The sequence below is a fragment of the Zalophus californianus genome, chromosome 7, assembly GCF_009762305.2.
Source record: "Zalophus californianus isolate mZalCal1 chromosome 7, mZalCal1.pri.v2, whole genome shotgun sequence".
Lineage (NCBI taxonomy): Eukaryota > Metazoa > Chordata > Mammalia > Carnivora > Otariidae > Zalophus > Zalophus californianus.
The window spans coordinates 17161460-17189373 of NC_045601.1; the positions used below are offsets into that span (position 1 = coordinate 17161460).

Consider the following 27914-nt stretch of genomic DNA (forward strand, 5'->3'; position numbering starts at 1 on the left):
TCCACAGCACAGATGCTCAGAGGAAAAAAAAATGACAGTTGGTCTAAAGTTTTCAGTGAGTCCTGCTTATTCTTTATTTCACTTGCCTTAAAATGTGGGGGCCATTTGTTTCATGTAATGTGAACCCATTGCATTTAACTGTAGGTTATTAATGGTTATGAACGGTAGGAGAGAGAAATACAAGTGGCAAGGTTCAGAAACTTAGCTGTATGTTCTTGCCATTTGATATTAAATATACTTTGGGATACTTCACGATCTTAACAAAGAATACCTATTATTCACTGCAATGAGGATGCACGGCTTGCTTCTCATTCAGTCGCTTAGTAGAGCTTGGTTGCTTGGGTTAGTGGCCTTCTAAGAATGTCTAGACTGTTCTAAGTATCTGGTTCTTCAGCATATGGGCTTGTGAAATAATTCTATTAAAAGCCAAAAAGGTAGTCATCATTAGGCTCCAAGCCGAATTGTATAAAATGTATGCTAGTTTCATGGTGTGCATCACACAGGAAGTCTTGGTCTCTATTATTCCTTTAGTCAGAAGGCTGCCTTCTCACCTTTCCTGCGAAAGGGGAGGAGAGGGTTATTGCACCGTTTGCATTTTTCTTTTTTCCTTCTTCTCTTGACCAGTTTTTTTTTTTTTTTTTTTAGGATTTTATTTATTTGACAGAGAGAGACACAGTGAAGAGAGGAACACAAGCAGGGGGGAGTGGGAGAGGGAGAGGGAGAAGCAGGCTCCCTGCTGAGCAGGGAGCCCAACGGGGGGCTTGATCCCAGGACCTGGAGATCATGACCTGAGCCGAAGGCAGATGCTTAACCGACTGAGCCACCCAGGCGCCCCTCTTGACCAGTTTTCTCAGGAAAAAATATTCTCCCATACCCTCTGCTTCAATTGGGAGATTAAAAAAAAATTTGAGAGGTGTCTTTGAAGAAATTATTTATTTTCCTGGAGAAATAATTTGTTATACTCCATCATAAAATGTACATTCTTTAGATAGCTGGACATACAACAGAAATATAAACACACCTGATCTTCAGGTCAGCCTTTGATAATTTTATAATCTTTGCAAAGCAACTAACCTTTTGACATTAAAAGGCAAGAATTTAATCGCAGTGACTGAAATACCAAATTCTGGTCCACTGATGTGTCCCTAGCCCAATTCAGAGAAATAATTGCAAACTTACCGTTTCATTTACTGATACTGTTGAGAAAAATGCATCAAAGCCCATTCATTCAAAAACATAACCCAGTTTAAGGACAATGAAATTCCTAGTGAGAAGGGGTTGGCTCAGCTAGTTTCACATTCAGTGCCACAGTGAGGCGGGTTGAACATAATTAATATAATTATCTTCATTTAACAAGGCTGAGAAATAAAAGCAAAGAACTAATCTAAGGTTACAGGGTAGATCTAGGGAGATGCCCGAATTGGACTTCAACTGTCCTGATTCTTAAGATTTGAGTGGTCTATCTAGGGAACAAGGTGCCATGGTGTTAAAAATGCAAACACACTGAGTATAGACTTGATGAATCACTGTATTATACATCTGAAACTAATATAACACCGTATGTTAACTCCACTGGAATTTAAAAAATTAATAAAAAAATGCAAGTGCTTTCATAAACTTTCTAAATAACTAGGCAAGTCAGTGAACTATTATAATGTAACATGGCAGTTCTATTTTTGAACATATAATATAGGAAAAAACTTATAGTTGCAAAGACAATGCATTACCAAGCATTTTTGTATGATTACACTCTCTTAAAACAAAACAAAACAAAACAAGACTACCAAAACATACTGGGGTAGGGTGGGGGAATCCCACTTTAACAAATATAAAGCTACAAAATTCTGTTTTCTTTAAAGGTCTTTTCTCTCAAGTTGCCTTATTTTCAGATGGAAGTAATAAAAATTAAAATGCAGCCCTAAACAATTTCATCTTCAAATAATATGGCTATAATAATTGTAGCTTCTAAAAACTGGAGCCAAAAATATGTTCATTTGAAATATAAGTATTTTGTAATATTATAAGGGAAACTCTGCTAATACCCAGCATGAAGATATTAAATCTGGAATGGCCCTTGGTGCCACTACAGATCCAACAGTCTTTTCTAAGGCAATTCAGCCAACTTCAATTACTCATGGACTGGACATTATTACACCTTACACCATTCACTTCTTAAACCCGTCATTGCTCACTGGACTGTCCCATCAACATGCAGCTGGGATAGAGGTAATTGACGAAATGTCAGTGAAGTCTGCTATTTATAACGTTTCGATTGAAATACATTTGAAGTTAACAGCTAATACGGTTTTGACTGTCCATGGATTTGATTTTCTGTACTTCAGTTCTCTAATATAAAGTCAATTAATATTAGGTTGCAGATTGATCTAGAAATTTTAAAAGAAAAATTAATTTTCGTATTTCCCACAAAAATCTGCATGCATCTTTGTATGACGTATTAGTTATAATAGCAATACTGGCCACTGTTCTGTTAATATAAAAGTTTTCCTGAGAAGTCCAGGTTACATGAACTGCTAATTGCCCACCTCACCTTTAAATATAGAGAATGTCAGCACCCAAGGATAATTAGTGATGAGAAACAGAAGTCTATCGTCTGAGGTTCTTCGTACCTGTAATTCTATTTTAGTGCAATAATTCCTGAAGGTGGTTTCTAGACCACCAGCCTCATATTCCTTGGCAAAGAATATTTCTGTCCCACTAAGTTTAAAAGACCAATGGAGACAAGGCAGGGCTTTCCACAGTTATAACAAAGAAATCAGTGAATGCTTTGCCATTTTCAAGCTCAGAAAAGCTGAGTGATGTTTTTTGAAAATTCTTAATATAAAGGTTCTCTCCAAGAGAAGCACCACTGAGATCCCCAGCACCTACAATTATGGAATAAAAGAGATCTTAACTGAATGACTCCTCAGGCCAAATGGCCCAAGATATCCTGTTTTCAACGAGGTAAACTTTAAAACCCCCAAAAGAAACTAAAGGAAAAGCAGTAACTATGAGAAAGCAACATTCATTATTTTTGGCTCAGTTTGAAACACGGTCGCTCTCTTTCATTAGTTAAAAAGCTTGGGGGAACTGAGAAAAATAATCCAAGAAATGCAGCTGAATGCCATGATGTCACGAGAAGACTCTAGAGAAGAATGAGTTTTCTCTGATTTCAATTAGCTACCAAATGTGCTGCTGGGGTATAAATTATCTTCTATCCCACAGACTTTAAAAACAAGTCACAGAATCCACATTAGAATATAAGTTTTTTAATTTTTATAAATAACTTATCTGTTACAAAGATAGTTTACCCAGCTAAATCACAAAACCATCAACTCAAGATATCCAAATTACGTTTTATTAATAAAACAAGTAAAAACTGATTTATCAATCTTCACATAGAACTGCAGATGAAGCTGAAAAACAAGGCCTAGTTTTAAAACAAAATGCATCAATTGTAAGGGCTTTGGGTCTATGGTCTAATTAACTAGGATTGTCATATTTCTTCCCACATACAAGATGCAAAGCCCGGAAGTCAAGGCTTTGACATTCATATAGATCACCTGTAATAATCCTGCTTATTTAAAAAATATCCATTTGCAGACATTTACAATGGGTGACAGTCAACATTATCTCCTACCTTTTGCTATATTTCAGCACTTCCCCTAGCCCCATTCTAAGTACTGATATATAATTTCATAATTCTGTTTTTTAAATGCATACTGTCATTTCTTTTTCTTGATTTCATTTAGTTATATACATTCCCGATCATCTGAATATTTATTTTCCTTATAAAAATATATCATCAAAATAAAGAGATGCTTGAGGTTGCTTCAGTGTTCAAGTTTGCTTGTTTTTCTTTTTTCCAGCTTTCCTTCAGTTGTCCTAAATATGACTAGCCTCGTTTTATAAATACACATGATACTGCCACCAAGTCAGGTTTAGAAACGGACTGCCCCAACAGTAAAGCATTTACGCTTCTCCCCACACCAGGGCTGTAGGTTCTGCTGCTGTGGCTGGTTTTGCAAACTGTACTTTCCCCATAGTAATCTCTTGTGACAGTTCTGTGGGACACCAGGCAGATGAAGCAAGCTTAACCTCGTTGCTCTGTCAGTGGGTTAAAAATACCTTCTGTTTTAAGCTTCCCTGTGGAAGATCAGTGTGCTGTGCGACCCACTGCTGAAGTCGGCAGATATAGTGTGACTTAGACGTAAGTCTTGTAGTATTTCCTGCAAGTCAGTGTGCAGCATCCCCATGTCTTCACAGAACATCGGCACTCACGAGGGCAAAGCACAGAGTAAGTAGAGGAAAGTTATTTTGTGCACAGTTTCATTTCATTAATGCTTTTTTATTTTAAGGCATTGCTTCTCTCAGGTAAGGCTTAAAAAGGGACATGATCGTGCTTAATCACTAAAAGGAAAAAAGAAAATTAGTTAACAAAAGACTATTACACTATACATATAGAAATATAAGAAAATAATAAAGAAAAGAAATCACTTAAAGCAGACTCGAGAGATCTGTACAGTAGGAAAAGCTTTGGGATATCTCACTGCATGTTTGTACAGACAATGCATGCTGCTTTCCTTTTCATCTTTAGACCCCAGATGCTGGCTTCACAGAGTGGAGACGTTTCAGGGAAGACAAAGACGAGGCCAAGAGTACCACAGATTCATGAAGTTCTTCCCCTATCCATTGGCACCATGCGGCAGCAAACAGTTTTTAAATAGTTACACCTTGTTCTTTTTCTTCATGTTTGTAGTGTTTCACCAAAAGCTTTAAAAAAAAAAGCCATCGTTCTATTCCTTCCTCCTGTCAAAATTCAGTAGTGACATGAGGGGGAAAGGTACTGGGCACACCTAGGCATTAATATATTGAGAATTATCCACAACGGGCTACTGGTAACACTGTACATGGTTAGGCAGCGGGCAACTGAGTCTCTCAGCAGATTCCCTTTCATGTGAATTTCAACTGCCCATGACATTAGACTGAGGTATTATTAGCTCTGTGGGCTGACATTTAACATTAGCACAACACCATCTTGTCACACCTTCAATTTGACAAAATCCTATGTAGCAGTGAAACTTTTCCCCTGATGACAGACTCGTTTCTTGAACTTCCGATGTGGTTTTAGAGCTATAGGGCCTTTTGGCTCAGAAATGCCTTGGCATCTCACACTGTTCACAGCGGATTAAGGCTGGATGGTTCAAAAAAGTACAGGCAGTACAATTCCACTGAGCCCCCTCATCATCTTCTGTGTCTTGAGTCTTTGGTGTTTTGATGGTGGACCTCTGATCTGTAAGGAAGCAAAAGAATGGTCTTTGAAGCAAAAAAAAATGGCAAAGTCATAAATGACTGGCAATGTGGACTGCACAGAATGAAGCAGCCTGTTAAAACCAAATGACACGCGCGCTCGGGTCTCCCCACCTCTAGCAAGTCAGTGCTTCTCTGCTGGGGAACACCGACAGGGACACGATGGCATCACCTCACTGTCTCCTTCGTGGGGAAGAGAGCGCCATTTTCTCCAGTTGAGAACAGGAGAAAAGGGAAATCAATTCATAGGGGACCCAACAGCAAAGATTCCCGTAATGTCACCGCAGGACTGTGAAAAGGTGTCCTACCACCATACTGACAGTGAGTCTGTGTCTCAGTAAAGTTAGATTTGCGTTCCCCACTGAAGAAGTACTTATATTTCTGTTTTCTACCAGGAATGGACATTTTTGTCAAATGTTCCGTTTGCTAAAAATGTAAGCCATGAACAACACAAATAAAAATAGAAAGATGAGCTAATTTCTAAAAATCTTAACTGTATATCAACGATAGATTTGGAGAAGCAAATCACTGTAAAAATTCTACCACTCTTCATTTCTCAGTTTATTTTAAAACCATATTTATTATGGAACACTTAGAACACTAGATTGAGGGCTGCGAGAACGCAGTTCTGCTCCTGGCTCTGCTGCTCACTCATGACTTCCCTGTTCTGTGATCTTAGATAAACCCACATACCCTTCAGGTCTAAACTTTCCTATAATGAAGCCACTGCAGCCTTAAGAGGCCAATGTTCTAGAGTTTTTGAAAGGATTAATGTATGTTAAATTTAAGGAATAATTACATTCCTCCAAGATTGTGTCTAAGATGAAATTACATTTATGAAACTGCTTTTTTTTGAGGGGGGATCCCATTAGAAATTTAGGATAATATTCCTACAAATTAGTTTGGGGAGGCTTAAAGTAAAAGGAGCATACACTGTTGGAGCTGTCTTGTCAAGGTTTACAATATAAAGATTCAAACTATGTTAAAACACTGTATACTAATTTGCAAATTCCACCTACTCTACTAAGTTGGTAACTAAATGGTATCTTTTCTGATAATTTAAAAGATAAACTTACTGTATCTAGTAGGCAAAATAGAGGAAATCAAGCTTTTATAACAAATCTAAAATAATTAAGTGATGTTTGGTATTCTGCCCCCTTTATTTTTTAAAAAATATATATTTTAAAGATTTTATTTGAGAGAAAGAGCACGTGTGCATGTGCACACAACTGGGGGGGGGGTGGGAGAGAGAAAAGCAGACTCCCCGTTGAGCAGGAAGCCCAACTTGGGGCTCTTGGGGCTCGATCCCAGGACCTTATCCCAGGACCCAGAGATCAACGACCTGAACCAAAGGCAGACGCTTAACTGACTGAGCCACCCAGGCACCCTTCTGATCCCCTTTAGCAGCATCTTATTTATTGATTAGTCTTAAGGAACACTTTATTGCAAAACTATCAACTTTAGGCATTGGTCACAATTTTTAGGCATCATGACAATTTTTGCCACATTCAAGAGCAACTTGAGAATGCTACTTATAGAACAAATATTTTCTTTAATTGGGTAATATAATTGAGTAATAAATTTTCTTTAAATTGAGTAATTTAAAAATATCTACAGCTTATGTTAGTAAAAATATTTGAAAAATTGAGGATCTGACAATACTAGGTTAATATTTCTTAAACCACATTAAAATAAATAGTTAAATTTTTGCTTTGACTTTTTACATATAAAATGATTTTACACCTCATATTTGGGAAACATTTTATCGAATGATTGTTTTAATCTGGGGATCCATCCTACTTAATAGAATTTTTGTCTCACTTAGGTGTTAGAAAACATTCCAACCTGACACATTTAAAAAACTTCGTCTATCCTTTTTAACTACAAACATTTTTAGGAAAGTAGACTATTTGTATTAACACTTTATTATTAAATACTAGCACCTTCTTCATTATTTAAGTAGTATCTAAGGTAATCAATGGGGACCTACACATTTTTTTTTTTTTTAAATGAAAAATCTCCAATGGTTTTCTTATATCTGCGCAATTGCCATTTGGTACTTAAACTTACAAATCTTTTTATTAGAGGTATTTGGAAACCAGAATTTAAAGAGGAAGTTAGACTGCAAAGGATGGCTTGTGATTTCCACACTAATTTTAGCTGTTAAAAACAAAACAAAACACTGCAGTGTAAAGCAGAACTGCAAAATTTTTTCTAACTAAAGAAATCTCTGTAAATGAAACTGTAAATGAAAAAAGTAATTCTCTATTTTAGATGAAGGCAAAAATATTTGATTCTCTATTTCTCCAAAATAGCATAGATAGAAGCACAGAAAACCTTCTATCTTTTGTGAGAAAACTTTTAATAGATTTTTTTTCCTTTTTTTGGGTAATAATTGCCATATTTCATATATGACATGTTATAAACTTTTTAAATTGAAGTACAGTCGACATACAATATTGTATTAGTTTCAGGTGTACTGCAGAGTGATTCAACAATTTTATACATTACACAATGCTCACCATGATGCAGTTACTATCTGTCACTGCACAGAGTTATTACAATATTGACTATATACTCTACGCTGTACCTTTCATCCCTGTGACTTATCTGTTTTATAACTGGAAGTCTGTACCGCTTAATCCCCTTCACCTATTTTGCTCATCTCTTCCCGCCCCAGTGACCATTAGTTTGTTCTCTGCATTTATTAGTTTGCATCTGTTTTGTTGTGTTTGGTTTTTTTGGATTCCACATGTAAGTGAAATCATGGTATATTATCTTTCTCTGTCTTATTTCACTTAGCATAGTACTGTCTAGGTTCATCCATGCTGTTGAGAATGGCAAGATTTCATTCTTTATGGCCGAATAATAGTCCCTTGCGTGCGCGCGCGCACATACACCCCACATCTTTTTTATTCATTCATCAATGGACACTTAGGTTGCTTCCGTATTTTGGTTATTGTAAATAATGCTGCAATAAACATAGGCATTGCATGTATCTTTTCAAGCTAGTGCTTGCATTTTCTTTGGGTAAATACCCAGCAGTGGAATTACTGGACTGTGTGGGATTTCTAATTTTTGAGGAACTTCCATACTGTTTTCCATAGCAGCTACACAAATTTAAATTCCCACCAACAGTACATAAGGATTCCCTTTCTCTCCACATCCTCATTAATACTTGTTATTCCTTGTCCTTTTTTTATTAAGTTTTAAATTTTTATTTGTTTTTTTGATACTAGCCACTCTGACTCGTGTGAGGTGATATCTCACTGTAGTTTTGAGATTGACATTTCCCTCATGAGTCATACTGAGCATCTTTTCATGTGTCTGCTGGCCATCTGCATGTCTTCGTTGGAAAAATGTCTATTCAGGTCCTTTGCCCATTTAAAAATTGGATTATTTGGGGTTTTTTTTGGTGTTGAGTTGTAGAAGTTCTTTATATATTTAAATATTAATCTCTTACCAGATACATCATTTGTGAGTATCTTCTCCCATTTAGTTGCCTGTTTTGCTGATTTCCTTGCTGTGCTTTTTAGTTTGATAATTGCTTTTGTTCTCCTTGCCTGAGGAGACATTTCTAGAAAACTGTCACTAAGGCCAATGTCCAAGAGATGACTGCCTGTTTTAAGAGTTTTATGGTTTCAGGTCTTACATATAGGTCTTTAATCCATTTTGAGCTTATTTTTGTGTATGATATAAATGGTCCAGTTTCATTCTTTTGCTTGTAGCAGTCTAATATTCTCAATTTATTGAAGAGACTTTTTTTTTCTCCATTGTATATTCTTGCCTCCTTTGTTGTAAATTAATTGACGGGCACTCTATTCTGTTTCATTGGTCAATGTGTCTATTTTTGTGCCAGTACCATATCTTGAAATCTTCTCTTCTGCTACACTGTTGTTAAGTGTACAGAAATGCAACAGATTACTGCATATTAATTTTGTATATATAATAAAATTCAACTTTACTGAATTCATTTATTAGTTCTAATAGTTTTTTTGGTGGAGTCTTCAGGGTTTTCTATATCGAGTATCATGTCATCTGCAAATAGTGACAGTTTTACTCTTTATCAATTTGGATACTTTTCTTTTTCCTGTCTGATTGCTGCAGCTAGAACTACCAGTTGAATAAATGTTGAATAAAAATGGCAAAAGTGGGCATCCTTGTCTTGCTCCTGATCTTAGAGTTTTTCACCAATGATTATAATGTTAGCTATGGGTCTGTCATATATGGCCTTTATTTTGTTGAAGTATGTTCCCTACAAACCCACTTTGTTGAGTTTTTATCATGAAGAGATGTTGAGTTTTGTCAAATGCTTTTTCTGCATCACATTGTTAAGGTGGTGTATCATGCTGATTGATTTGTAGATATTAAACCATCCCTGCATCCCTGGAATAAATTCCACTTGATTGTGGTGAATGAGTGTGTTGTTGAATTGCATTTGCTAATATTTTGTTGAAGATTTTTTGCATCTATGTTCATTTGGGATACTGGCCTGTAATTTTCTTTTTTTTGTAGTGTCTTTGTCTGGTTTTGTTTATCAGGCTAATGCTGGCCTTGTAGAATAAATTTGGAAGTTTTCCTACCTCTTATTTTTTGGAATAGTTTGAGAAGGATAGATACTAACTCTTCTTTAAATGTTTGGCAGAATTCACCTGTGGAGCCATCTGGTCCTGGACTTTGGTTTGTTGAGAGTTTTTTGATTCTGGATTCAATTTTGTCACTAGTAATCGGTCTGTTCAGATTTTCTGTTTCTTCCTGATTCAGTCCTGGAATAGTGTTTATTTCTAGGAATTTATCCATTTCTTCTAGGTTGTTGAAATCCTGACATAAAACTTTTCATAGTAATCCCTTATAATCCTTTGTATTTCTGTAGTGTTGGCTGTTACTTCTCTTTCGTTTCTGATTTTATTTGAGCCCTCTCTTTTTTCCTGATGTGTCTGGTTAAAGGTTTATCAATTTTGCTTATGTCCTCAAAGAATTAGATCTTGGTTTCATTGCTCTTTTCTATTTTTCTTAGACTCTATTTTGTTTATTTCCACTCTGATCTTTATTATTTCCTTTCTTCCACTAACTTTGGGCTTTGTTCTTTTTCTAGTTCTTGTAGGTGTAAAGTTAGATTATCTGAGATTTTTCTTGTTTCTTGCGGTAGGCCTCTATCGCCATAAATTTCCCTCTTAGTACTGCTTTTGCTGCATTCCAGAGAATTTGAACCTGTGCTTCCATTTTCATTTGTCTACAGGTTTTTCCTCTGTGATTTCTTCATTGATGCATTGGGTTGTTCAGTATGTTGTTCAGCCTCCACATATTTGTGTTTTTTTCCAATTGTTCCCTTGTAATTGACTTCTAGTTTTATAGCATTGTGGTTGGAAAGATGCCTGACATGATTTCAGTCTTCTGAAGTTCATTGAGACTTGTTTTGTGGCCTAACATGTGATCTGTCCTGGAGAATGTCCCCCCATGTGTACTTGACAATATGTATTCTGCTGTTTTTGGATGAAATGTTCTCTATCTGTTAAGTCCATGTATTCTAATGGGTTGCTCATAAGCCACTGTTTCCTTTTTTACTGTGTGGAAGATCTCTCCATTGATATTAAGTGTACTGTTAAAGTTCCCTACTATTATTGTATTACTGTCAATTTTTCTCTTTACGTCTGTTAATATTTGCTTCATATATTTAGGTGCTCCTTTGTTGGGTGCATAAATATTTACAATTGTAATATCCTTTTGTTGATCTCTTTATCATTACGTAGTGCCCTTTTTTGTCTCGCTACAGTCTTTGTTTTAAAGTCCACTTTGTCTGATATAAGTACTGCTACCCAGTTTGTTTGCTTCTATTTGCATGGAGTATCTTTTTCCATCCCTTTCTTTTCAGTCAGCATCTTTAGGTCTGAAGTGAGTCTCTCGTAGGGAGCATATAAATGGGCCTTGTTATTTTACCATCCAGTCACCCTATCTCTTTTGATGGGAGGATTCAGACCATTTACATTTTTTTTTTTTTTTTTTAAGATTTGAGAGAGCGAGCGAGCAAGGGCAGGCACACAGAGGGAGAGGGAGAGGGAGAAGCAGACTCCCCACTGAGCAGGGAGCCCGATATGGGGCTAGATCCCAGGACCCTGGGATCACGACCTGAGCTGAAGGCAGACACTTAACCGACTGAGCCACCCACGCACCCAGACCATTTACATTTAAAGTAATTACTGACAGGTATGTACTTATTGCCGTTTTGTTGTTTTCTGGTTGTTTCTGTAGTTCTTCTATGTTCCTTTCTTGTGCTGATGACTTTCTTTAATGTTATGCTTAGATTCCTTTCTCTTTATTTTTTGTGTATCTATTACAGGTTTTTGGTTGGTGGTTACCATGAAGTTCATATGTAACACCCTAAGTATAAAGCAGTCCATATGAAGTGGATGATCACTGCAGTAAAAACACATTCTAAAAGCACTACATTTTTACTTTCTCCTCTATGTTTTATGTATATGTCATATTTTATGTCTTTTTATTTTGTGATTCCCTTAATTTTTTTTTTTTTTTAGGTACAGCTGATTTTACTACTTTTGTCTTTTAACCTTCATACTAAGCTTTATAAGCAACTGATCAACTATCTTTACCATATGTTTGCTCTCACCTGGGAAATTTTTTCATTTCATTATTTTCTTATTTCTAGTTATGGTCTTTTCTTGTCCCTTTAACATTTCTTACGAGGCTGGATTAGTGGTGATGAACTCTAACTTTTGTTTGTCTGGGAAACTCTAGCTCTCCAATTCTAAATGATAATCTTGCCAAGTAGTATGTTGGTTGTAGGTTTTTTCCTCTCAGCACTTTGAATAATTCATGCCACTCCTTTCTGGCTGCAGTTTCTGTCCCCAAATCAGCTGATAAGTCTCATGGGGTTCTTCCTTATATATAACTAGTTCCTGTTCTCTTACTGCTTTTTTTAAGATTGTCTATCTTTAATCTTTGACATTTTAATTATGTGTCTTGGTGTGGTCCTATCTGGGCTCAGATTTATTTGGGACTCTCTGTGCTTCCTGAACTTGGATGTGTATTTCCTTTCCCAGGTTAGGAAAGTTTTCAACTATCATCTCTTACAGTAAGTTTCTGCCCCTTTCTCTCTCTCTCCTCCTTCTGAGACCTCTGTAACGTGAATGTTATTATTCTTTTTTTTTTTTTTTTTGAATGTTATTATTCTTAATGTCCCAGAGATCCCTTAACCTATCCTCATTTTTTTTTTTTTTAAAGATTTTATTTTTTTGACAGAGAGAGGCACAGCGAGAGAAGGAACACAAGCAGGGAGAATGGGAGAGGGAGAAGCAGGCCTCCCGTGGAGCAGGGAGCCCGATGCGGGGCTTGATCCCAGGACCCTGGGATCATGACCCGAGCCGAAGGCAGACGCTCAATGACTGAGCCACCCAGGCGCCCCAACCTATCCTCATTTTTTAACATTCCTTTTTCTTTTTGCTGTTCAGCTTGGGTGCTTTCCATTACCCTGGCTCTAGATGGTTGATCCGTTCTTCTGCATCCTCTAATCTGCTGCTGATTCCCTCTAGTGTATTTTTCATTTCACTAATCGTATTCTTCAACTCTGATTCTTTTTATATTTTATATCTCTTAAGTTCTCACTGAACTCATCCACTCGTCTCTCAAGTTTGATGAGCATCTTTATGACCATTAATTTGAATTCTTTATCAAGTAGATTGTTTATTTCTGTTTCATTTAGTTCTTTTTCTGAAATTTTTTGTTTGTTTGGAGCACATTCCTCTGTCTCATTTTGTTTGACTTTCTGTATTTGTTTCTATGAATTAGGCAACAGCTACCCCTCCCAGTCATGAAGGAGAGGCTCTGTGGAGGAATGTCCCTGAATAGACTACCTGTGCCTGGCAGCTCTGGCTGGCTGGTGGTAGCTGTAGCAAGTGTGAGCTGAGTCCTAGGGTACGCCGTGCAGGGATGCCCTGGTAGGATGGCTGGAGCTGTAGTGGGTATAGGATGAGCGTGCACTAGTGTGCACTGCACTGTGGGCCACCTTGCTGGGATGGCCGGAGCTCAGGTGGGCACAGGTGCAGGGGGCTCTTTTGGAAGGATGGCTGGAGCTGACGGAGGTATAATACAGAGGCACAAGTCTTCCTGAGAGGGCAGGCTGGCTACAGTGGCTAGACTCTGTTCCCATTTATGCTATCAAGGAGGTGGGAGAAGGTAAACATAGTGCTTGCTTGCACTTCTGACCCCAGAGAGAGTTCCAGCAGTTTTCCCACCATATGGTAGATGCTCTAGAGTTGGAATATGGGTTTTCTTCACTTATATTCTAGTTGCCCTTTATTTTTTAAAAAGATTTTTATTTATTTGAGAGAGCGAGAGTGGGGGTGGGGCAGAGGGAGAGGGAGAAGACGATTCCTCACTGAGCAGGGAGCCCGATGCGGGGCTCGATCCCAGGACCCCAGGACCATGACTGAACTGAAGGCAGATGCTTAACTGACTGAGCCACCCCGGCACCCCACTAGTTGCCCTTTAAATCACAGCTTTTTGGGGGGGTGGGCGGGCAAATCTGTGCATGGGTTCCTCAGTGCTCTCTCTCCCCTCTGCAGTTTACAGTGTAGGGGGTGGGGTTCCCATGGTTACTGTGTCTCCATCTCGCCTTTCAATCTCTATGTGGTCCTTCTATCCTCTGCTGTGCAAAAGCTGTTCAATCAGCCCTCAGTTCTTCAGGAGGAACTGCTCTATAGGTAGGTATAGATTTGGTATGTCCACGGGAAGAGGTGGGTTTAGGTTCTTCCTATGACACCATCTTGTATCCCTCCCGTTGACACATTATAAATTTAAGGAAAGGTTTCCATCTGTGCTTTCTACTGTTCTACCTTTCCTTACTTTTTATCTCCATGAAAAATTTCAAGTTTATATAGAGAGAATAGTAAAATAAACCCTCACGTTCTTATCCTGCTTCAGATTGTCAAGATCAATCTTATTCCATCTATCCTCCACCCCCCCATCTATATACTCCTTCCTACACTCAACACATAAGTACTGGATTACGCTGAAGTAAAACAGGAATCTTTTTATAAGAACAATTCTAGTTTTTGAGAGAGTGAAAAGGTTATATTAGAGCAACTCATTCAGAGTCTGGAAATACCCACTTTGCTTATTTTAAGGAGCTAGGCTATGCCATTGTTTTCTTTATTCCTTTACTCAATTAACATCCAAATGGCATCCAGTATTTTAACCGCTGCTTACTGTGACAAATGCCCTATTCTCACTTTTGCTCTGCTGTAATAATAGTGCACTGCATTCCAGCTAACTATGTTTAGGAACATTTAAATTAAAAACAAACAAACCAACCCATGAAGATGCAGTTAGTCCTAATCAATTTATATTTAAACAAAAATCAGGGAGTGGGGAGAACAGGACACTGCGTGAGACTGTGCGAAGTCTTGTAACAAACCAAAGAGTTAGTAACATACCTATTCTTTCTTGTTCTCATTTCTCTCTATATTTTAATTCCTAGAGTAAAAAAATCCACACACATATTTTGACATACCTTAGTTTCACGTGCATACAAATCTGATTATCAATGATATAAAATGATAGCAGGTAATAATTTTTAAAAATCATTCGTTTGAAATTCAGAGTATTGTGATTATACAGAATTATGCATAAATTAAATACTCATGAAAAATAAACTTTCTTAAGGTATTGTTCGCAACAGTTATCTAAAATTTTAAAGAGTACAAATTTTTGCACCTGATTATTTTTTCCCAAGACTTGCTATTTTAGGAGTATATAATGAATCCTAAGGACATGCATATTACTTTTAAAGAGCTAAGTACATTAGACTTTTGCATCCTCCCCCATCCCAGCATGTAGGTGAAAATAAGCAACTATCTTCCTAATGAATTCATCCACGAATGCCAAAGTTTGAAGCACTTCTAGAGTGGAAGGCTGCTAAAAACAAAATTTTCTAAAATCTTGCTTTTTAAAATGTAACAGTTTTCACACTTAATGAATACACTAACCTTTGGGTTTTGGTGGCACAGGACCTACAAATCCAATATTGTCATAAAAGTTATGAATAGCGCTGGGATTAAAATGTGGTCCTGAAATACATAAAAAGTAAATATATCAATGTTTATAGCTCAAAAATATTTAATTTTATTTTTTAAAAAGCAAATATTTTCTTTCTAAAAAAGATCACAGTATAAATAGAAGAAATGCTTTCATTTATTTTGTACCTCTAATCTTAAATTACATGTAAAGTTGTGAAAACAGCTGAGGTAGGTATAATACAGTACTCACAACAGAAGTCTACGTGGTAAATGGAGGAAGAGGTCAAATTAAACTGTTAGTAAGACAGTAACAGAATTACAACCAGACCACTGGTTCTATGTGATAAGTTAAAATAACTTAAAATTTAACAATTTAAAATATAATTTCAAATGATCAAACATGGTCTTAAGCAACTAAATACCTTGGCCCCAAACAAGTATTAAAAACCTTGCACTAATTTAATATAATGGTTCAGATGACAAAAGGAACAAGTTCAAGAATTATAGCTGCTAGACCAACACTTTTAAACTATGGCATCTTCAGTGAATGTTTCAAGATACATGATTTATTAAGGTTTTAAAAGAAAATACAACATTATCATCTTTCAGTTTGATGAATTTTCGGCACACACTTAAAAGAGTAATTAAGGACTTCTTTTTTGTTGGCTTCCTTCTCTTATCCTGTCTTTTCCATTTCATATATTTCTATTATTTCCCTAACTTCAGAATTAGGTTTCAGTTATAAAATTTCCTTTTAGTTGTCTGTGGAACTGAATTAAATTGTCAAGATTTTTTGCTACAATAACCAAGTACTGCTTATCACTAATAGCTCAGGCTTCCTAATAAGCTATCATTGTTCTAAAAATGTATAAGCCATATTTTTATTCCCTTCTCTGTTTTATCAATTAAGATAGTGCCATTAGAGTAGGGATGTCTTTTTAACTATGATCTTAAAAGCATGATTCTTGAAAGTTAAAAGTAAAGAAGGGAAATAGGAAAAAGACAGGAGTACCTATATTTTAACCTTATTAAATATTATAACAAATATTATAAGTATTATACATGCTACAATATATTACAGCAATACTTTTGACAATACAACCATACTAATCATTGTCTTCCCTTAACATGAGACTAAAGCAGGTTTGAATAATACAAATTTTATCAAAGTATTCATAAACCTCTCTGGAAGAGGGGGCCGGGAGAAAAACCCAATAGTTTTTTAGTACTTTCTGGCTCCAAAGTCAAATCTGAGACAATAAGATTACAACTGATAAGTTTGTTTTCAGCCACAGGAAAAGAGTTGATAAATTAATACAATGAATTTCAGTTGAATATGCACTGAACTTTACCTCGGGCTTGAAAAAGATCAATTTCTTTGGTTAAGCAGTCAATGTCAATCTGGAGTTGTCTATTACAACTTCTCAACTGCTGCATTTCTTCGAGCTGAAAAATAATTCCGTGTGAGAAGGATCTACGTTGAATTCTCTTGTCATTTAGTTAAGAAAGAGTGGAGTTTGACAGGGGAGGGTAAGGGCAAAGAAACAAGTATGAATTAAGAGCATTTCTAGGAAACCAGATCAACCTTTTACACTTACGGCAGATTGCCTATTCTCATGTTCAAGCACAGAGGTCACAAGAGTTATAGAAAGACTTACTGAAGGTATTTGGGATATGGAATTTGATCTTTTCAGGCGCCTTCTAGTTAGATTATTTTCCATTTCATTGACCTCAGATTTTAGTTTATCCAGCTTTTTCTTTTGAATCTCAAGTTCTCTTTGAAGTCGTTCCATTCTGGCCTTCTGGTGTACCAACAGAGCTGCAACACATATTAGTAAACATGAGGACCCACCCACTTTAGTCAATTAACCTTTAAGCAGCCTTGGGAAAACAAAACAAGTAAATATTTCTGCTATAAACAAGAGCATGCCAAAATACCTTAAAACAAACTATTCTGAGTTTAAGTGTTTAAAATTTCAAAATATTTAACTTGAAAATTATTTTAATTATTCAAGCAGACAAATGTTGCTACTTGTTTAAAATATTTTTTAAAAAGTGTTCAGATAAACCCACTTTATGGCTAAGGACAGTATTTTTAGTAGCCTATGACTTCTCTAAAGGCTCCAGTCTAGTCAACTAATCTACTAACTATTATTTAATTCACACCTGACCCTCTAAAAGGATAAGAAGCCTGACGTGTTTGGACTCTGCATAAGGTATTCTAATATGAACACTTTATAGACATTTCAAAAGGGAACGTGGGTTAAGCTAAATCCATTCTGATGTAGGCAACAAATAAAACAGACTGATTTCAATCCACATGAATATTAACATTAAATTGTTAATTTTTTTTTTAAGACAGAAAGAGTGCAGCCACGTGACCAGGGGTGGGGGAGGAGAGAAGGCAGAGGGAGAGAGAGAATATTAAGTAGGCTCCACACTCAGCACAGAGCCCAATGTGGGGCTCAATCGCAAGACCTCAAGATCATGACCCTAGCCAAAAATCAAGAGTTGGACATTTGGGGCGCCTGGGCGGCTTAGTCCAATTAAGCATCTTCCTTCGGCTCGGGTCATGATCCCCAGGTCGTGGGATCGAGCCCCACATCGGGCTCCCTGCTCCGCTGAAGCCTGCTTCTCCCTCTTCCACTCCCCCTGCTTGTGTTCCCTCTCTCGCTGTGTCTCTCTGTCAAATAAATAAATAAAATCTTAAAAAAAAAAAAGAGTTGGACACTTAACCAACTGAGCTACCCAGGCGCTCCAAATTGTGAAATGTTAGTATTAAATTGTTCAAATCACAAAGTCAAAATGATACCACTTAAGAGAAATCACTTGTATTTTATGAAAATATTTTCCTAAGATTTGTTTTTGTTTTTTTTTTTTAGGACGAGAGAGAGAGCACAGGGTAGGGAGGGGCAGAGGGAGAGGGAGAGAATCTTAAGCAGGCTCCACGCTCAGCGCAGAGCATGACACGGGCCTCGATCTCACCACCCTGAAGATCATTATCTGATCTGAAATCAAGAGTTGGATGCTTAACTGACACCCAGGTGCCCTTATTTTCCTAAGATTTTTTTTTTTCCTAAGATTTTTAAAGAAAGAAATTATGCAATCAATCTTGTAGCATGAATGATAAACTGCTTGGGAAACCTTACTAAGCCATAAAAATCCGTGTATGTTCTTGTGATTAATCCTTGGACAATGTAGGCCTCTTTTAGTATACTGGACTGGAAGTGAAAATACCTGTATCTACTTCTATAAAAAGTCAGCTTGGGATGATTTTACTATGAGAAAACAGGTGGATTTAGAAAAGTACAATTAACAACCTTTAAAAATGAAAACCAGTTATTCAAATGAAAAACTCAAGTAGACTAAACAGATTAGGTTAATGCTGAACAGTCAGATGAATCTAAAAAATAAGAAAAAGGCTATGGCATATTAAGGTATATTTGGGCCATTCAATCTAGTAATGTACTGTAGAACCAGAATTAGGCTATGAAGTGAGGGAGGCTGTTAGGCTCAAGGACTTAAAAATTAACCTTAAATAGTAGATAATTTTTCCCAACAAAATCTGACACTGTTATAATCCATACATGCTTCCCTCTGTAATTCTCCTTTCTTATTTATTGGAAGAAATAAATACAAGGGCATAATGTTTCAAGTTTAAAAAACCATGGCTGATTCTTTTTGATAAACACTAAAACCCTGTTAAGCTTTCTCCCATTTTAATATATATTCTGTAACTGCAGAGAGGCGTTTTTGGAGATAAACATGTTCCTGGTTGAAAACTCGCTGTGTCTTTGTTACTTTCCTATGAAGCTTGTTTTGTCAAGCTTTAATCAATTTGGCTTATTTATCTGAACTGCAGTTTTATCCCTCTATTTCCAAAATGTAAGAATTCTACATTAGGGTTTGTTCATTCTCCTAAAAAAAGATGAGGATGTGGGCTGTTATTTTTTGAGTGGGACACAAAGAGAAGAAAAGCTGGAGGCAAGACTGCAGTAAGAATGAAGGACAAGGCGAAGGAAGATGAAGAATAATATACTTTCCTTTATATCTAAACTCCAACCATCTACCAACAATGTGTCTCAAGTGGCATTACTTAGAAATTTGTTCAAATTTGTGATTCTATTTAAAAGTAGCATTTCTTAAAATTAATACTCAAGATTTTCTCCCTAATGACTGAATTCTTCAATATTCTCTAATGACTAAATGATGGTTTATATTTATGCTGAAGTTATGAAACAAGATATACATTTGTGGCACTAGTCAATATTATATTACGAAGCAGGGATGAGAACAGATTTCCTGAGAAACTGAAATCCAACTTATAACACATTTGAGTGATCAAAACTTATATTGTAAGGGCAGAGAGAGAACCTCAGGGTGAGAAATTATTATGACAATTATCCCAGGCTAGTGATTTCCTTGGAGTGCCTGGCAGAAGCAAATGCAAACTGCTCTGGCAACCCACTTCCACTACCAGGGAGCTATTACTATGGGATCCATATAGAAAAATCCTCAATGAAGAGAAGCTCTCAACAGAAAAGTATGACCAAAAAAGAAAATGATCTACCATGAGAATCAGTGGCCCAGAAAGAGCCCTCCAAACTTAAACTAAAAGGCAGCTTACAGAATAGGAAAAGATATTTGCAAATGGTATATATGATAAAGGGTTAGTATCCAAAAACTACAAAGAACACTCAACACCCAAAAAACAAAGAATCCATCCAGTTAATGGGCAGAAGACATGAACAGACATTTTTCCAAAGAACACATCCAGATGGCTAACAGACACATGAAAAGATGCTCAACATCACTCATCATCAGGAAAATACAAATCAAACTACAATGAGATACCACCCCCACACCTGTCAGAATGGCTAAAACTAACACAGGAAACAAAAGATGTTAGGGAGGATGCAAAGAAAGGGGAACCCTCTTACACTGTTGGTGGAAATGCAAACTGGTGCAGTCTCTCTGGAAAACAGAATGGAAGTTCCTCAAAAAGGTAGAACTACCCTACAATCCAGCAAATTGCACTAGTAGGTATTTACCCAAAGGATACAAAAATATAGATTCGAAGGGGGTACATGCACCCTGATGTTTACAGCAGCATTATCAACAATAGCCAAACTATGGAAAGAGCCCAAGTGTCCATCGACTATTGAATGGATGAAGAAGCTGTGGTACACACACACACACACACACACACACACACACACACAAATGAAATATTACTCGGCCATCAAAAAGAATGAAATCTTGCCTTTTGCAACGATTTGGATGGAGCTAGAGTGGATATGCTAAGCAAAGTAAGTCAGTCAGAGAAAGACAAATACCATATTTCACTTAATGTGGAATTTAGGAAACAGATGAACATAGGAGAGAGAGAAGAGGGTAGTAAAAAAGAGAGAACAAGGGGAGCAAACCATAAGAGACCCTTAACTACAGAGAGCGAACACAGAAAAGTTGATGAAGGGAGGTGGGTGGGGGATGGGCTAAGTGGGTGATGGGCATTAAGGAGGGCACTTGTGATGAGCACTGGGTATTGTATGTAAGTGATGAATCACTACATTCTACTCCTGAAACCAATATTACACTATGTATTAAACTAATAGAATTTAAATAAAAATTTGGAAAGAAAAAAAAGGAAAAGTACCATAAACAACCTCTAGAAATGAAAAATAGTCAGTGAAATGAAAAAGTCAAACAGATTAAGCAGCAGATTAGACATAGTCAAAGACACAGTTAGTGACCTGGAAGATAAATCTAAGATCATTACCCAGACACACAGAGATAAAGCTACAGCAAACATGAAAGGGGTTAAAAAATCTCACATAAATCTAAAAAGAAGTTCCAGAAGGAGACAACAGAAAGAATGGAGGAGAGGCAAAATTCAAAGAGATGCTTGCTGAAAATTTTCCAAAACTAAAGAAAAGAAATAACAGAATCCAGAAGATCATGGCATAATTTGATCATCTAACTAGATTATCAGAGCATGGATGAATACATTTTTAAATAAAGTTTGGGGGAATCTACCAACCACAGATTGCTGCTGAAGGAACTACTAATGATGTTTTTGGTAAGAAGGAAATTAATGCAAAAGGAAAGAATAGATGGATAAATCAAAATAAAGTTCTAACTCTAAAACAAAGGAGAAAGACCATGGTAGTGGGTGGGGTGGCATAAATTGCTTAGAAAAAAGTAAAACTAAAACATTAGAAAATAACAAGAAATTGGAAATATGAAGATCAGAGAAGCATTCTAAGGTCTTAAAAGTATTTAGGAAGAATACTCTGAAATGTTGCTAAACCAAATATACATGTTAGGGGCACATGGCTGGCTCAGTCAGTAGACCATGTGACTCTTGATCTTGGGGTCGTAGAGTTCAAGCCCCCTGTTGGGTGTGGAGCCTACTTAAAAAAAAAATACACACACGTTAAATATTTAGGAATCACTACTAGAGAAAGCTAAATAGAATGCAGTTTCTAAATTAAAAGACCAAACAAACAAAAGGAGAATTAACAAAGATCTGATTAAACTTAGATGGCAGGAAGAAAAAAGAAATAGAAAATAAAAAAATTATGACAAGAATAATTCCAAATATATCAGTAATCACAACTGCAATTTAGTTAAATGTGTTTGTTTAGATACAAGAGATTTGCACATTAGATTTTTAAAATTTAGCTATATGCTGTTCATAAGAAACACATTTAAAACAATTTACTCACACATTCTTTTAATATATTGAGAGCCTACTTGTGAAATCAATGAACAGGCAAAAATCCCTGCCCTTGTGGAGCTTACATTATAGAGGTAGAAGAGATGGGTGTGTGTGTGTGTGTGTGTGTGTGTGTGTGTGTGTGTGTGTGTGTGTGTGTGTGTGCAAGAACAAGGCTCTAAACAAGTGGTCAGCAAACTGTGGACCACTGGACAAAAACGGCCCATGCCTGCTCTGTGAAAAGTTTTACTGGAGTACAGCCAAGCTCACTTGTTTACTTACTGTCTGTGACTGTTTTTGTGTTACAACAGCAGAACTGAATAGCAGTGACAGAAATTGCATGGCTTGCAAAATCGTACATAGTTTATTTACTATTTGGCCCTTTATCAGATCATGTGGAGACTTGATCATATTAGGAAGTTTGAGTAAAAGGGGACCCATCATAGCACAGAAAGGTCAGGAGTAAAGGACTAAAGTAAAGTAAATATTTTGCGCTTCGGGTACCACTCTAAGAGACACAAAGTAAGAGTAGTCAATTGCTGGGGATATTCAAAGTCTGTGGTACACTGAAGGCACTATCAAAACCTGAACCCAGCTCCGCTCCTGACTAAACTGACTCAGCCCCTTAATAACCCGCAGAAAAGAGACGTGTTCTTGTTTCTGGGTGTAAGTACTACTTATCCTAGCCTTTTCTGTTTTGTTTTGTTTTTTACACACAGTAATTGGCATTCAACAAGAAATTATGAGACACACAGAAAAGCAAGAGAAAAATCCAACTTATCACCAAGAGATAAGGCAATCAATAGAACCATACTAAAAGATGACCCAGATGCTAGAACCACCTGACAGGGAATTTAAAAATAACTGTGATTAATATGTTAAAGGATCTAGTTAAAAAGGTGGACAACAGGCAGGAAAAAAGAGATAATCTGAGAAATGGAAATTATAAAAAAAAGTCAAATGCTAGAAAGTAAATATGGCATCAGAGATAAAGAATTCCTTCAACAGACTTACCAGCACACTGGACACAGAAGACTCAGTGAACCTGAAAGACAGAAATTACCCAAACCACAAAGAAAAAAGTGAAAAAAAGAACAAAGCATCCAAGAGATGCAGGAAATATCAAACAGTCTAATATACATGTATTCAGTGAAAAACAAGTCAGAAGAAATATCTGAAGAGATAATGGGCAAATATCTGATAAAATTAAGGAAAGACAATAAATCGCAGATCAAAGAAGCCTAGAGATCTCCAAGTAGTATGAAAACAAAACAAACTAGGCATATCATAGTCAAACTACTAAAAACCAAAGATACAGAGAAAATCTTGACGGCCACTAGACAAGTGTTTTTTTTCTTTTTTTTTTTTTTTAAAGATTTATTTATTTTAGAAAGAGAGAGAGCGCGCATGTATGCGATTTGGGAGGGGCAGAGGAAGAGGGAGAGAGAGAATCCTCAAGCAGACTCCCTGCTGAGCGCAGAGCCTGACAGGGAGTTTGATCCCAGGACCCAGAGATCACCACCTATGCTGAAATCAAAAGCCAGCCGCCCAAACGAGTGACTAGGTGCCCCCACTAGACAAGTCTTGAAAGTGACATACCAGCTGAATATAAAATTGAAATAAAGCAAGTGTAGTAATACTCATTTCAGAGAAAAAAGTTGACTTTAGGGCAAAATATGTTATGAGATAAAAAGGCTTCTTTACTTAATGATAAAAGGGTGGCGGGGGGGGGAAGCTAGCACCCAACTTAGTTTCAAAAACCATAGAAGAACATTCAAATTTATTTTCCAATGAAGGCATCTCAGAACGTACATTCCAGGACAGGGGCTGAACACTCTCCCAGTCACAGAGAGCTCCATCAGTAATCCCCAATATGATATTTTTAATGTTTCTATCAAAATAGGGAAGTAAACCAGAGTTGAGAGCTACACAGAAGACCAGTATTAGTAGGAGTACCCTTTAACAGTTACAGGCAGAAATCTGATTCAAAAGACTTAAGAGAAATGAAGGAGCCAGAGCCGCTGAAGGTTGTGGGGATATTTTGAAGTTAAAGAGTAAATTCTTCAGAATGTTTCTGAAATAAGAAAAATACTACATCCCTGGGAATTTACAAAGAGAGGAGTTTTTACAATGGCTAAAGATATGGCCTGCCTTTGGGAAAAATGGCAAGATATATCCTATGATTAGACTGAAGCCCTAAAGTAAAATATTGTGAATCCATGGTCTCAGAATTTATGAGAGATTTCTTTCCAGTGAAAACAAAATCTGAGAGCAGAGTTATAATGACTATATTACTTAGAAATGACAAATGTAGTTTAAAGACTATTCAGGATTTCTTAAGTTTGTCTGTTAATCATAAAATAAAAAGTGCTCTGAAGATAGTAGGAAAGAGATAACGACCCTCTATTTCTTAGCAATTCTTTCTTCTAAGTTGCCTGGATTTTTATGTGTCTAGTTCACTTTCATTTGTGGCTTGAGATTTTTAGATAGAAATCTGAGAAAGATGAATGACAAAGAAAAGAGGGGTGTCAAGGTGAATCACTATGAAAATTCAGTTAAAGCCAATGAACTCTTTTTCTCTAGTTGTGGTCTCCCAGTTTTAACCTTTACCATATAAACCATTATACAGTACGTATCCATTAAGAACCATTATTAGACTCAAAATGAAGAAACATAATTACAGTGTTTTTATAAAGACACTTTTGCTCTGAATCAGGCTCCACCTAATGAGTTAGCTTTCAGTCCTTCATTCTTACATATAAACCAACAGCCATGGATCACTATACATTTCAGGAACACCTGACATGTAAAAGATCTATACAAAGACTAAAACCAGATTAAGCACAGATAATTCAGGAGATAGACAAAAACTTAAATCCTAATTAGCATCATTAAGAGATCTGAGATATTCATACACCCATAAAACAATCTGCTCTGAGAAAGGAATTAGAGAACTAGCTCTTAGAAATTAAAAACATCATTGCTGAAATGAAAATTTCATACACGGGTTGGAACAAAAATTAAGGAAGTATACTCAATTACAGAATAAGAAAGATAAGGAGGTAGAATATTTGAGGATATAATGATGGGAAATAGGCTGGTCTAGGATGTCAAATAGCTGAATAAGAGAAGTTCTAGAAAGAGACAATGGAGAAACTGGGAATCAGGAGGGGATTTCCAGAGCTGAAGGGAGACACTAGCCTTTAAACTGAAGGAGTTCACTGAATGTGGAACAAGGATAATTTAAAGAAAAACCTAAACCTAGATAATAATTGTGTCTATATATAGAAGATACATATATATTTTATATTTGTTATAAAATATGTATTTATTATTTATATATGTTATATATATAATATGTAGATGTTAAAAAATATATATTTCATAATATACAGATGTTATAAAATATATATAAATGTATGTATATATGTATACCTTTGATAAAATAATATCATCATACACGAGTAGTTAAACTATAATAAGGCATCAGTAAAGACCGTGCTTTAGTTTTATTTGTGATATTTGCCTTGTAACAGTATTTCATTCAGCCAAAAACACATTAATTAAGTTTTTACTATTCTGGAATCCAAGATTTTCTGGATTAGATGTGGATCCCAGTGCAGGGCTTGAACTTACAACCCCGAGATGAAGACCTGGGCTGAAGAGTCAGATGCTTAACCAACTGAGCCACCCAGGCACTCCCAAGATAATTGTAATAGTAAAGGAGCTTAAGTTAATTTCTATACTACCTGTTCAAAGGGCAGTAATTAATACCATGAGTAAAATGTGAAGGAAGGAAACAAAGTTGAATTATTTCAAGAGCTTATATTTTATTATTTTGTATTCATAAATCAGTATCCGACTAAAGGAGAAACTTTGTTAGATGCGTTCATTTCATTTCACACTTGGAAAAATTCAGCATTTTAGATTTTTCATTAAGTACATCTCTCAACTAAACCTCAAGCTCCTTGAGAGTAAACACTGAATGCAATTTTGTACCACGGGGTATCTAGTATTAAACCCTGACAATTGTAGGCACTTGATAAATATCTGTTAAATGCCAAATAATGACAACAATTTGACTTTTAGTGAATGACAGAGTAAAATACTAATTTTTGGTCCAAGAAATAGAAATATTGATAAAACAGAAATGTGAAATTTATTTTAGAGTCTCCTTGTTTAGTTTTAGTATTTATCACTTAGCATAACTGAATACATTTTGAAATATGGCAAGACTTTTAGGTTGCTCACAATGCAGAAAGGTGGCTTTTTTTAATATGCTAGTTCTACCAAGGAAATAAAATAACTGATGTATTTAACATCTTGATCACACACTGACTTTGTTTTCTAAACCTACCTATCCACTTTACCTTTGAAATACACAAAAAGGAAGGACGAATAATGGAGAAAAAAAATTCAGTACCTTTTAAATCCTCTTTCAGTCAAAATTACATTTTAATAGATAAAGGTAATTTAAGCATGCAACTCCCTCTTGTGGTTGTTAAAAATAAGTATTAGTTAATTCAAATACTAGGGCCCTTAAACCACTCCTCTAGGCATTTTTTTTAAGCCACAGTTTTAGAAAGCTTAGTCTTTACCCAGCTTTTGTCAACTTCCAGTGAACGATGGAAACAATTTCTTACTCAACTTTATTTGTAATTAGAAAAACACACTTCAAGTTTCAGATGGTATTAGCTTTACTAATTTTAGGTATTTTATAGTGTAAATAACATCTAATTCCTCCAAAAGTTAAAAAAAAAAAAGGGAGGATGCAGTGTGCATATTAAAAATACCTCTGCCACTGGAAAATGTAACAGTTATTTATGGATACAAAGATCTTGGGCTTATTATAAAGAGAGAGAGAGAGAGAAATTTGCCATTGGAAACATAATAGGTATTTATTTCTAATGTCTTTTATACTTTTGTCTGTCATGACAATTTTATATGCCTAAGTCAGGTACATGCTTAAGTCACTGTACCTAACAAGGTACAATGTCAGCTTCTAAAATAAATCAAGACTTTTCTAGACTGTAACTGCTGACAGCAGGGGTATTTGTTTTATAAGCCAATGTGTAATTATTGTCACTTATTTAGTGATGGAGTCACAAAGGACTCAGAGATGGCGATTACTCATTAAAATAAACATCCTGATGTTTTCATCTATTTTGTCATTTTTAAGAAGAGTTTGAAATCAGATCTTTCAACAGTGCTGCAACTGGACCTGTAATCTGGGCAACAGAAATAACAAGACCATGAGGAATGATGCTTAACTCCTGTAATTATTTTTAAGAAACTTAAAGTATTTATACTTCATATTAATAAGAGATGAGTATGAGGCTTCTGCTAGATAAACACCTTGTTGGCCTAATTTGTATATAAGTAAGATCCTAAATGCAATCTTATAGCATTAAGATATAGATACTGTCTAAAATTTTTGTGTTAGAGAAAAAGAAAACCAGGCCCTAGAGATACCAAAAAAGCCTCCAAGAAATACAACTGGATGAACCATTAAAGGAACTGGGGACATTTATAGCTTAGAAAGGCTTATCCTTTTAAAGGGGGATATGGTTAATTATTTTCAAGTTTTTGAAGGGTTGCCAGAGGAAAGAGAAATGAAGGCCAGTTCAATATAGTTTCAAAGAATATCGCTATAATTTAAGAGAAGATATGTGCAAGATTTCTGGTCTTTTGAAATCTTGGAATGTTGTGAAGGGCTAGTTTCTAAATAAGACATAAAACCCAGAAACCAGAAAGAAAAAAAAGATTGATAAGTTTGAATATATAAAAGTAAAAAAGAAATTATAAAACAAAAAAATTTATCAAGTTAAAAGTAATAAAAAAAACCAGATATCCCACAA

At 36.0% G+C, this 27914-nt stretch overlaps 1 protein-coding gene across 8 annotated transcripts in view; it reads right to left on the reverse strand.

Moving 5' to 3' along the window:
• Positions 1-3250: 3250 nt before the first annotated feature.
• TAB2 (TGF-beta activated kinase 1 (MAP3K7) binding protein 2) overlaps positions 3251-27914 on the reverse strand; it is a 90701-nt gene continuing 66037 nt past the window's right edge. For all 8 annotated transcript variants that reach the window (XM_027603750.2, XM_027603745.2, XM_027603749.2 and 5 more), the window contains 4 exons: positions 16997-17157; positions 16691-16784; positions 15309-15389; positions 3251-5290 (listed from right to left, as the gene is read on the reverse strand). In XM_027603750.2, the coding sequence (XP_027459551.1) occupies positions 5148-5290; positions 15309-15389; positions 16691-16784; positions 16997-17157 (479 nt within the window). In that variant the 3' untranslated portion in view covers positions 3251-5147. The remainder of the gene's footprint in view (positions 5291-15308; positions 15390-16690; positions 16785-16996; positions 17158-27914) is intronic.